Below are 11,886 nucleotides of genomic sequence, written 5' to 3'. Positions count from 1 at the left end.
CACACCCAAGAGCTATCGGGCGCTGTCACTGCTGCCTAAGACATGTGATTGCTTCCCACAGCTCTGCTCGGAGTGGAGACGTCATGAACACTTGATGGTCCTCGCTTTTAAAGTTGTGGGCACTGTCAGATACCAACGACATCAGTCAACTCGACCTGTTGTCGTCTGTCCCAGGAGAAGTTGTAGATATCGTTGACCATGACAGTGAGTCTATCTCCCGTAATACATGCATTCGCAGGCTCATCGTGGAAAAATGTTGGTGTCTGTTATTGCAAGTCAGTCTATCAGTCCGAGGTTGCCTCGATGACAGGAAGTGTCCAGCATCTGCCACTGCATTCGTTAACCCTCACAGGTAGAGACAGCCTGGAGTTGCGAACAGCTCAGAGCATGATAATGGCGAGATTGTTTTGGAGTCTACGTAGATATACGTATATAAAGGAAAGTTCTCGGGCCAATTGTAGACCAAACAAGCTCGTATCTACGGAGTATGCCATCTAAGAATACGCCTTGACCATGTTCAGCAAGGCTTCATCAACTTCCTTGGGACTGGTGGCATTCAAGTAATGACCACCGCCCTCAACAAAAGTCAACGTCGCCTCTGGCGCACTCGTAAACAGCTTAATATGCTCCTTGGGCACAACATCACCAAACACCGGATCCTTGGCACCCTACGCGTCACTCGGCGTCAGCGGACAAACACAAAGGTCCAAAGATCTGAGATGAATGATTGAAACATACCTGGAGCCAATGGACGGGACACTTGACATCTCGCAGTCGGAAGAGCAAGCCATCTCTCTCCAGCAGACACACCAAGGCCATGCGCAACTTCCTGCGCCCCTCATCCCCAGAGTAGACCTTCTTCAGAGTTTCGTCCCAGAACGACAAGATCTCTGGCGCAACAGTTCCCGAGAAGCCCAGCTGGGCAACCATGCCACGCCACACTTCATCCACGACAAAGTCAGGAGTAGGCGTGGCGCTGCACCAGCTATCATAGAAGGGAAGAAGCTGGCTCTGGGGGTCCCAGCAGCCTTTCTCTCGGGAAGCAGCTGATTCGGAGTCCATCGAAGTGCCGAGGGGAAGCAGCCCAAGGATCTAGGAATGGTTCAACTTGATTGTCACATCTTGGCTGCATGTTGTGATTTTCTTTCGTTTTGGGAATCAGGAATGAAACGCTGGCAAAGGAATAAAGCGGACCTTGGACGTGGGGAGACAAAACATACCCTGTCTGGAGCCAGGAGGGCCATGCGAACGACCACCCATCCGCCCTGGCTTGTTCCGACGGCGAAAGCCTTGTTGACTTTGAGCGCATCCATGACCTGGAGGGCCATGGTGGCCGTGTCCCAGTATGTGAAGTGCTCCGAGGCAGAGCGTGTGGCGCCATGGCCGAGGGGCTCGATGGCAAGCAGGTTGACGGCATCCGTCAGCGTCGTGTTCTCAAACTGGACATTGTAAAGCGAGGACGTGGTGCACATGGAGTTGATGAGCACAACGGTCGGCTTGGTGGCATCGATGGCTCCGTCGGAGAGTCGATATCCAGCGTCGATGCCCCCGAGATGTGGGACCTTGATGGTTGTGGTTGCCGCCATGGCGATGCAGGAAATGTGACGGAGGAGAAGGAAAAGAGACAAGAGGTTTCGTTGGGCAGGGCTTCGTTCTTAATGATGCTAACTGCCGCCCTGTGAAACCAGCACCTCTTTACCGAATCCGGCGACCTCGGCATGCATCCCTGATGCTATACTACATACTTGACATGACAGAAAACGTGGCCGGGCCTAGCGACTTTATCTAACGGCTAAGCATCTCGTGGCTTGTTGGCCGATCCACCATCTATTGAATAAGATTTATCGAAGCCCGTGGCCGTTGCAGGGCCTCTTACAGAGTCTGAAGTTCTGAACCAAGGCAGGCTTCGGACCACATTTCCTGTCTTGTACAACGTTGTACGGAGTACGGAGTACGTCGACGTACATATTGTGGTGTGGCAGGCAGGCAGGCACATCATCAACCCTGCACAGTGCCAAGTGCGTTCTTTTCTTGGATGGACATGGACGTGGTTGCCACCAGATCAAGCGGGTGCCTCATAACTCGACAGGCTCTGGAGGCAAGCCATGACTAGTGCACATGTGCTGTTGCCGTCACTCCACTTGTTGCGCCAATTTGATATTACGACTAGTATTTCTCTCTCGTTGATCCCAATCACGGGAGTGGACGGCACGCACCGCTAGCGGCACTGGAGAAGAAATCAATTGAGTTTGGTCGTTTTCAAGTTGGCAGCTAACTGCCGGCGCAGTGGGCTGCATCTTTGCAACCAAAGTGTGCCATAGCTGGGGGATTATACATATTACTGCCTGCCATACGGGACTTGTACTACCTTGGACAACTGGGCAGGCAGACAAGATATCGGCATAGACTTGAGTTGGCTGGGCCGAATCCTGGCATACATGTATGTCACCAAAAGCGGATACAACTCCCAACCTGCCACGAACAAGCTGTCCATCACGCTTGGCCCGCTATCCCGACTTGGGCAGACAAAAATGATGTGTCAAGCCTCCAAATATGGGTCTCCCGAGCTTCTATGATGGTGATAGGTGACGACGATCCCATGGCCGCCAGGGACCAAAAGTGCTCTAGTCAGTCGCTCAGGGGATGGATGGCCGGGACGAACCCAGGTGCCGTTTGACAGGCAGAAATATGTATTGTCCCTACAACGAGGAGTTTCCTGTACCTCGGGAAGGGGAAGGGATGGAAAACGGCAATGTGGTTCTTAACATAAAGCCGGGGCTATATTACCAGACAGTTTCATTTGTTCCGTCAAGTGTTGCATTCTCAGGATAACATCGCATTCTGGTGTTGGCTACCCTTGGATGGCAACTGATGGCATCTGACAACTCCGAGTCCAAGCTACCTGGGCTCCCGGGCTATGATGCACACAATTTGCAGCCGTGGACTGTGCAAGTCGTTGTTGCTGTGACAGTCCTGGCGCTGGCGGCCGTCGGACTGCGTCTTCTCAGTCGTCACATCAAACACCAGCAACTATGGCTGGATGATAAGATGATCATGTTCTCCATGGTGAGCCCGCAAACAACGTTCCGGCCGAGACATTTCATTGCCAAACATGTACGGCTAACTTTCTCATAAAACCCCCCCTCCAGGGCTGGAACCTGGTTGTTGTAGGCTTCATCTTTGCCATGTATTCGTCCGGGATGGGCCTCCATGCCGACAAGGTCGACCCGGCCGACATCGTCATGATGGCCAAGTGGTTGGTCGTGGCCGAGGTTCTCTATGCGTGGAATCTAGGCTGGACCAAGATGAGCTTGTTGCTCATGTACTATCGCATCTTCCGCCTGCCGTACTTCAAGAAGATGGCCTGGGTCGTCGGGGCCTTTGTCTGGGCCTGGGTCATTTGCATCACCTTCTTATTCATCTTCATCTGCGTACCGGTTCAGAAGCTGTGGTATCCGCAGATTCCCGGAAGATGCATAAACCAAGTCGGCACCTGGATATCCAACGCCGCCTCCACCATCTTCACCGACCTCGTCATCCTGCTGATGCCCATTCCCCAGATATGGAAGCTCCAGCTGCGGAAAACCGAGAAAATCGGTCTCACACTCGCCTTCAGCCTTGGTTTCTTGTAAGCCCCCCCCCCCGACTTCACCACTTCTCCGCCACGCTCTGTTAAGATGGTGTTACCATTCTGACATGATTTGTTCATTTCGCAGTGTCGTATTTGCGTCGGCCTACCGCACAAGCGTCCTCTTCACGTACACGGCCAAGGACCCGACATACACACTCGCCCCCACGGTGGGATGGACAGCCATTGAAATGTCGGCGGGCATCGTGTCGGCATGCCTGCCTACCCTTCTCCCCATTGCGCTTTGCTGCGCGCGAGCGTTCGGCCTCACACGAACCGCGAGTGTGCCCAGTAGGGAGACCAACGCTCCGCCGACATTTGGTGGTTCCGGCGGCAACAAGACCAAGTTGAAGAGCGGACTGAATACGTTGACCAACTTTAGCACCCGGGACGGCGATGACGATGGTCACCAAGGCGAGGAGAGCCCCTTTTGCCGCCTGCCGGACAACGCGGAATCGGAAAGCGTCGTCTCGCACGCCATGGACTCGAGAAGCGAAACCCCAGAGGCAGCGTTGGAGCCGAGCCTCCGCCCAGACATGAAGAAGGGGTATGGGCATTCTGTGAAAAGTTACACGGCAAAGGGCGGCGGAAGCCACGATGACGATATCCCATTACAGGGGATCCGGGTGCAGAGAGACTTTACGAGCTCAACGTCGCGGAGACACTGATTTTGCTTTGAAAGGAGTGTTGATGGCCTGGAATATGCAAATCGGGCCAGATTTAGTTCGGCTGTATTTCTATTGTCCTGAACGATAACCCTGGCTTGATGAGTCTCATGATGGCTGTTGTTTGTATTTCAAGATGTACAATATATAGCGACCAAGTATTAAGTAGAAGGGATACTCGGCTGCCACGCACTATATCATGATATATGGTAGTATGCTCATGTATATTAATCTGTGGTCGAATCAATCTCAAGACTATAATAAGAAGCCATCATTAACAAACCCGGTACTTAGCTATCGCGCTCTATATTATACTGTATTACAGTATATCCATATATACCTCTTGGTGGGCAAATTCCGCCAGACTATATACCACCATTGAAGTAGAAACGTACATCTACGCCATAATTACAAACTAGCTCTCTGTATTTGCCAATTTTTCATCTCCGTCTTCCAAATCCATCACCAACAGCCGCACCCACTCATCTTCCCTCCCATTCAACTCAAGCCGAACCACGACCCAACTAGGTACCCCTGCGATACAGCCCCCAGAAGCTCTTCATACGGTTTACCCGACCGACAGTAAACTCCAGCACACAAACACTACACCCATCAGCCGCGCGCCCATCCGTCGCCAAGGCCAAGAATGCAAAACTCACTCAGATCTATAGTCCATGTAGTTATGGATCGGGTCCAGGCCCGGCTGCTCGGGACAGGTATCCAGGCGCTCGCCAACAGGACACCCCCAAGTCGGACAGCCCTGGGCAGGAGTCAATGTCATCGACGTAGTCGCCCCCGCCGTAGCAGCCGTCTTGGAAGGTATGCAGCAGCCCGAGCCAGTGGCCGACCTCGTGGACGGCCGTCTTGCCCGTGTCGTCAACTACTCCCGGAAGGCACCGCCGGGCAGCGTGTCGACGCTGACGACGCACCCGTTGCTTTCGAAGGCGTCGGAGCCCCGGGGTGCCCACTGTGGAAGCGTGCAGTAGCCCAGGACGCCGAAGCGCCCCATGGGCTGCTTGGAGAAGTACAGGTTGAGGTCGTGGTAGCGGCCCTTGCGGAGGGCCTTCTTCATCGCCTCTTCCTCGAGCCGCTGGACCAGGTGGCGTTGATGGTGTGGTCGAGGGACTTGAGGACGAACCTGATGCCGCTGCTCGCGAAGCCCTTGTTCGGGGCGTCCATCTGGTCGTGGATGGCTTCTCGCTACGGGTGGCGAGGAGGGCATTAGTTTCTTGGACTTGGGTGAATCGCGAGACGGCGGAGGGCGTGTTTGTGTTTGGTTGTCCGGAGTCCAGAGAGAGGCACTTACTGAGGCGTAGCCGCTGTCTGCCGTGTTGTTTGCCGCAACGATGTGGATGTGGGTGTCGAGGAGGATTTCCGCCGCGGCGAGCTCGCCTTGCGAGGTGAGGGAGTGTTCTGCGGCGCGCAGCTTGCTGGATGTGTCTAGGAACTCCTTGCTGGGCAGGGCGTTGCCGCATGCGAACTCGACGGGCTCACTGTTGGGAAGAGTCGCGAGAGCGGGTGCGGCCAGGCTGGCCAGGACGGCGGATGTGAGCATGGTCGACTTGAGCAGAGTCGGGGATTCGGGGGTCTTGGTACCACGGCGCTGCACAGTGATTTACTGCGGGTTTGTAAGGTCAGTAGCAGGATGTCTTTGTATATAAGGTATGCAATGACATTCTCTAGTATACTTGGTGTATTATAGAATAGATGATAGAATACCTTGCCTGGTTAAATCCTGTTTCTGGCTGTCCTTGATCAGTATATAGGAGGCAAAAGAGGCTATCGAGTAAAGTATACTAGATACGACTTGGCAAAGTGAGAAAGCATTTGTGGTAGACATATCTCGAACTCTTTATATCTTTTTGCACACACCAACACACAGAATTGTCTTCGGGATATCCCGTATACACGCAGGAATTCGTTGTAATCAGCGACTTGTCTTTAGCAAACCAGCCACCGTGCCTCATTTAGAAGCCAATACTCTTGTGCTGCGCCGTGCTCTCTGACAATTACCCAAGTACCGGGTACGAGACGCAAAAGCTATCTCCAATCTCCTTCGATTTATCGTACAGGTCCCAAAGAAGGAGGCCAGCCCTGCCGGACAGGGATTTCATCTTAAGTTTACGCACTGCTTTCTTCATTGGACGCAAATCTTCATGACCATCTCTCAAGCACCAGGCGGCGGTGTGAACGGATCTGTTGGAAGTCCATGCTTACCCCCCTATTCTTGTTCGTTTAGTGACCGGGACGGAGAACGAGGTGTCGCGATAGCTGTTAGGTTTGACCAATGAATCATGGGGCCAAAGGATCCAGAAACAGCGTCCTCGGCCGAATATTTCCATGTGCCAGCTTCCAAGTGTACTTTGGCTGCTGAGTCCTGACTCTAAGACGCCCCGTGTCGGCACAGCCTTGCCGCCCAACTCGTCTAACGAAAATGCTGTCGAGACACCACTGTCAGTACGAGGAAACCAGATACCGTGCCAAGAAAATGCACAACCGTTGAAAAGTGACAGGTCACAGAGTCTGCAAATTTCCCGGGGTGAAGATTCGATGCCCGTTTCTCCAGACTCGACACGGGCCGGAGTTGGGACAGTCAGTTGTTGTACAACTTGAATCCAAGTACAATCCATCGGAACATGATTAGCAACTCCAGAGGCGATTTCCGTCCTGCGATTAAGAGTTGCCAATTGACGTTGAGCAGAGGAGCTTGTCCGCGATAAGTCGGCATGCTTTAGACACAACTCTGCAAACGGCACAAGAAACTTTTGACGTACATCTGTATAAGCAACCTATACAATTCGACTGGCCTTTAGCGTCCCGCCAGATAGAGAGGTTGGCCTGAGCTTACAGATAATGGAGGTCATGTCCGGCATTGGGTCTCGAAAGTTGACGAGTCGACCAGCACGGCCAACGCGTCGGACGCACTTATTCTCCGCAACACCTTTTCAGAATAAAGTATGTTACTGGCTTCCAATAGGCACCGTGCATAAACCCTTCCTTCTGCCGAGATTTGCTGTAGATGACGAGCTGAGCAACGTCTGTTACTTTACTCGGTGCGTCTGTCAGAGCCGTGTTTCTGGAAAAAGTCGTCTCTCTAGTACTCCGTAAACGCTGTTGATATCATCTGTTTTGACAAGATGGTGTCTCACCAAATGCAACAATGTATCTGTAGAGCGCCGGGAAGGCCTCACCGTCACCTGGTGTACGTTCTCGATGGCAACTCCATGTCCTGACCTGGTTCGACGTTAATATGGACGACTCCGCTACAGCCATAGTGGCTGGCTCGAAAAAGAAGGAAATAATCTAGTCAAAATTTCATTCAAAACAACCGTCACAGGGTGAAGATCAAGGACTGGCGGCAGTTTGCTTCGATGCTTGCTACCTGCGTACCACGAGCTATGCCGTTACATCTCATATGCGTTCCCAGGCAACATCAATAGACTGGACAGCCAGCTCAAACATGTCGTCAGACTTTGCGATTCAACACCAAACCTCTTATTCACGCTACGCCACGCTATTTCTGCTGCACCATGCCCGTTTCGCCAGTCTTCGCCGCCCCGATGCACCGTCCGCTTCCACTCACGCCTCAACTCCAATTCCGCCATCAGCCAGGCAACTAGGGGGGATATATACAGAGGAAGCCAAAAAGTTATCCAACCCGACCACCAGGTACCTGGCGACCACGCGCCATGCTACACTACAATATACCATCACAACACCATTGTACATCAGCGTATACACATTCAATTAATTGACGCGGTTGACAACCCAGCACTGGGGTCACGGTACCTCCACAGACTGACCATGCGGCTGATCTGGCCTTGAGTGAACTCGGTATAGCAGCGGCTACTCATTCATTAGCACAACTCTCAATGTCAAGGGAGCGCAAAATGGGAAGCCAAGGAACAACATACTCCTGTCTGTAGCTCATGTAGTTGTGCAAGGGGTCTGAACCAGGCAGCGACGGGCAGGTATCAATGTTGGAGCCGGCGGGACACTGATAGTCGGACGCAGTGCGAGGCGCGGCGTGGGCAGGCGTGTCGTCAACCTGGTCGCCGCCAGAGGAAGCATCGCAGCCGCCCTGAAACGTGTGGAACAAGCCAAACCAGTGGCCGACCTCGTGCACCGTGACCTTTCCTAGGTTGTTGCTGCCAAGGCTGCCTCCGGGCATGCTGCCGAACTGCATGACGCAGCCGTCTCTGATGAAGCTTTCGGATCCCGGGCGGGCGCCCTGCACGGGGAAGTAGCAGTAGCCTCCGATGCTGGCGCTGCCCTGGGGCGCGTTGAGGTAGTAGAGGTTCAGGTCCTTGTAGGAGCCCTTGCGCAGCTCCCTCTTCATTGCGACCTCGCTTCTGTCGTTGGCCCAGGCGGCGTTGACGGTCCTGTCAACGCCCTTGAGGGTGACGGAGAAGCCGGTGCCGGACAGGCCCTGGTTAAGCACGTCTATCTGCTTTCGGACGATGTCGTCCTATGTGTACGAAGAACACGGCCTGTTAGTTTCGTGTTGGTCAAGCCGTCGTTGGTGCTACTTACAGACACATTCCCGCCTTGAGGGGTCCCATCCGAGGATATAATGTGGATGTAGGTGTCTACAACAACATTGGCTTGGGCGACGAGACCTTGTGTGCGAAGTTCCTGCTCCTGGAGACGGAACTCCTTGACGGCGTCGACGAGCCCCTCGCTCGGCGGTGGTGTACCGCACACGTCAAGGGGTTTGTCGACGGCGAGCGCCGTGGTCAGCGCAACAAGGCTTGAGATTGCAAGACTGTGAAGCATGTTGTGTAGTTTGGCTACCCGTGATGGCGGAATAGTTGTGAAAGATGGCTTTAGATATACGGGGCAATGAATCCTAGCAGATGGAGCAAGCTAGCAGCTTTGAAGCGAGAGTGTCGGACTGTTGAATTGGGGGTTAATTCATTCTCGAGAGGTTGCGATATCTAGCCCTTTTATCCTATTGACCAAGGCACTGAGATAATGACTTGCCATGAAAGGCAACTCAACCTGCTATCCACATCTTCCGGATGAATTGACATATTAGGAAGATCCAAGGCATCGTCAACTGGGAGCTCCCTCAAGAGCTCCATGCCGACTGCAACAGAGAAACGGGTTCCCTCATGGCCTAGAATCATGGGCGTTGGATAATACAGCCTATGGCAGGATATATTTGCCCCAGCAACAAGTATACGCTGGTATACTGTAGCACAGCGCATCATAGAGCGTGATAAACCAGGTACCTCGACTGGCTAGATACCTTTTGCCTCCCACTGTACTTGAACATTCGGATCTACTACCGCCAAGAATCAACTGCCAATTGTGGGCGTAGCAACGTCCTATGCCAAACCGGCGACCTTCCCGAAGTGGAAAGTCAACGAGTCCTAGTTTTGTACATAGTAGGCCCCGGGGATACGAGCCGAATCAAGCAGAATCATCCCGGCACTTGGCAATTTAAGCTTATAAGGCAATGTTGACACCCGTGAACCAATGGACGAGATTACTGCCACCTCCTGCATTGGGAAGCATGGTTTGATTGTTTGGTTCGCGGGTGTCCACCCCCGTGATTGTTCGTAGATCTGTGCCATATTTAGCCACCCTCCCGTGATTGCGCTTGTCAAGTCGCCAAGAGATTTCAAACGCTCCAGCAGGAACCGGGATGTCCAACGCCCAAGGGGCAGGGCTGGCTAGAAAAACAGGCGCCGGCTAAGCTCAGCTCAAGTGCTCGCGGTCGATGTGATGAGTAACGGCGGCTTCGTCCCCCGCAAACGAATCACAAATCGGGCAGTTGACGGCCACGTAGCTTACCACGGCATCTGGACCATGGTTCGTATCCGAAGCAGCGTGATTATCCGACGGCGCAGGTGGGAGGAAATCTGCCAGGCTCCTGGGCGGAGGCTCAGAAGGGAAGTCGATGTCGTTTCGGACATCTGTATACCGGTGGGTGAAACGCGACGGCGCATGGGGTCTGGAGGAGTTCTCAGAAACCCCAGGCACTGCTTCTGAAGCAGTGCCCATGCGCTGAACTCGTCCGACTTGGCCGTTTCTCAGGCGCACTTTGATGCCGCGTGGGTGGTTGCCGCGAGTGAGGAGCTGGCTGACCACGCCGGCGGTTTCCTTGCCAGTGGGTTGGTCTTCTTTCAGTATGATGAAGACGGAGGCTCCTGGGATGACTTGCTGGACGGTAGGGACGGTGCCCGCCGCCTGTTGGGGCGTCGCGGGTGAGCCTCGCGACGAGCCTCGCGATGGAGGACCAGGGCCGGTTGCATTTTGTTTGTCCTGGCGCGGCGGACGCGGTTGGCGATTTCTGGGCCTGTTCATAGCAGACTACAGGAGACGGTTATCCGGATGATTAAGTCCTGCCACTGGAGAAGGTTGGTAGAGGGTGTGTAGCTTGGTAAGTCGATGGCGTGGACAATTGAAGCTCTCCCAACTAAAAGTTTTGGCTACCTGAACACCCGGCTCCATTCTTCTCCACAACACAACCCTAACCCTAACCCCTTGGTTGCCTGGCGTGTCACAAGTGTAGATGCACCAGGGTTATCTTGATTAACAACAGAATTCGCATGATGAACTATGGGGCCAAATGGACACTGTAGTTGCATGTATTCAATTTAATATGCCATCGTACCGTAGGTGCTCATTTTAGCTGCCAAAAATGCTGCCAATTGATTGACCTGGACCTTTGGCAGCACTTTTAGCTTGAGCACTTTTGGCGGCACTTTTGGCTGTACTAATTGACCTCTGGCAGCGAAAATATTAAGAATATACCTATTGACGGGATAGTCCTCGTCAACTCCCTCTTCAGCGTGCTGTTAAAGATGGTATTCGCGATGGCGATAAACATCAATTGATGGCTCCGCTAAACGTTTGGCAAAACACCATGGTAGCCGTGGCCATGCCAACCAACCGCGCAGGCGTATTGGCCCGGATCGCTATGAGTGCATTTGCATGCCCAGCCCGCGTCCGGCACGAACGAAGACCTCGCATCCTACCCATTGCGCGGTCGGGGCGAAGGGGTCGAGCGTGGCGAGCAGACCGCTGCCAATGGTGACGATGACGGCGGAAGCGACGGCAAAGGGCAGGTAGTGCCCTGTATGCTCCGGAAGCAAATCGGCAGGTAATAGCAGTGAATAGCAACACCATGGTTAGGCACGCCGTCCAGATTTCCCGCTTGCGAATAATGATCAGCGGCACCATGGCATTGTCACCTGCCCGCTTCTCCCGGGACAAGAAGACACCAAGCGTAGCTACGCCACCTACCAGCAGGGCGATGACAGTGGCCGAGCTCCACGGGTATGTGCTGCCGCAATATTCGAGAGCGAGCAAGGCCGTGATTGCCGAGGGGGCGAAGAACGCGAAGTCCGGGAGGTCGAAATTGTGCCTGATGATTGTAAATGCGCCGTTTTGGAGACCGGCGCTCCCCAGGCCGGTAACTGCTCTGCCGAGGATGAACATGGTTGAGGAGCCGGCGATGCCGCATATCAAGGACCCAATCTGGAACAACAGGAGAAAAGCGACAAATATCCACTTCCAAACCTGCTAGCTTTGTCCGCAATTTACACACCATCTTGACAATATTTGTACCTTTGTCTTGAAGTA

At 53.5% G+C, this 11,886-nt stretch overlaps 5 protein-coding genes across 5 annotated transcripts; 1 reads left to right on the top strand and 4 right to left on the bottom strand.

Annotated features, from left to right (window-relative positions):
• Positions 1-494: 494 nt before the first annotated feature.
• Positions 495-1,586, bottom strand: MAA_03366 (hydrolase; the record flags this gene model as incomplete). Its single annotated transcript, XM_007821364.1, has 3 exons — positions 495-668; positions 739-1,092; positions 1,221-1,586. 3 exons carry the CDS (start codon positions 1,584-1,586, stop codon positions 495-497), a joined length of 894 nt encoding a protein of 297 aa, XP_007819555.1.
• Positions 1,587-2,871: 1,285 nt separating this feature from the next.
• MAA_03367 (uncharacterized protein) lies at positions 2,872-4,296 on the top strand (the record flags this gene model as incomplete). Its single annotated transcript, XM_007821365.1, has 3 exons — positions 2,872-3,066; positions 3,150-3,628; positions 3,717-4,296. 3 exons carry the CDS (start codon positions 2,872-2,874, stop codon positions 4,294-4,296), a joined length of 1,254 nt encoding a protein of 417 aa, XP_007819556.1.
• Positions 4,297-5,173: 877 nt separating this feature from the next.
• On the bottom strand, positions 5,174-5,848 carry MAA_03368 (metalloprotease MEP1; the record flags this gene model as incomplete). The annotated part of the gene is made up of 1 exon (XM_007821366.1): positions 5,174-5,848. One exon carries the CDS (start codon positions 5,846-5,848, stop codon positions 5,174-5,176), a length of 675 nt encoding a protein of 224 aa, XP_007819557.1.
• A 2,188-nt stretch (positions 5,849-8,036) lies between these two features.
• Positions 8,037-9,069, bottom strand: MAA_03369 (metalloprotease 1; the record flags this gene model as incomplete). The annotated part of the gene is made up of 3 exons (XM_007821367.1): positions 8,037-8,139; positions 8,208-8,761; positions 8,827-9,069. 3 exons carry the CDS (start codon positions 9,067-9,069, stop codon positions 8,037-8,039), a joined length of 900 nt encoding a protein of 299 aa, XP_007819558.1.
• Positions 9,070-9,996: 927 nt separating this feature from the next.
• On the bottom strand, positions 9,997-10,605 carry MAA_03370 (uncharacterized protein; the record flags this gene model as incomplete). Its single annotated transcript, XM_007821368.1, has 1 exon — positions 9,997-10,605. One exon carries the CDS (start codon positions 10,603-10,605, stop codon positions 9,997-9,999), a length of 609 nt encoding a protein of 202 aa, XP_007819559.1.
• Between the last annotated feature and the right edge of the window lie 1,281 nt (positions 10,606-11,886).

Source organism: Metarhizium robertsii, assembly GCF_000187425.2.
Source record: "Metarhizium robertsii ARSEF 23 chromosome Unknown MAA_Scf_3, whole genome shotgun sequence".
In the NCBI taxonomy this organism is placed as follows: Eukaryota; Fungi; Ascomycota; class Sordariomycetes; order Hypocreales; family Clavicipitaceae; genus Metarhizium; species Metarhizium robertsii.
This window is presented reverse-complemented; position numbering and strand designations above follow the sequence as displayed.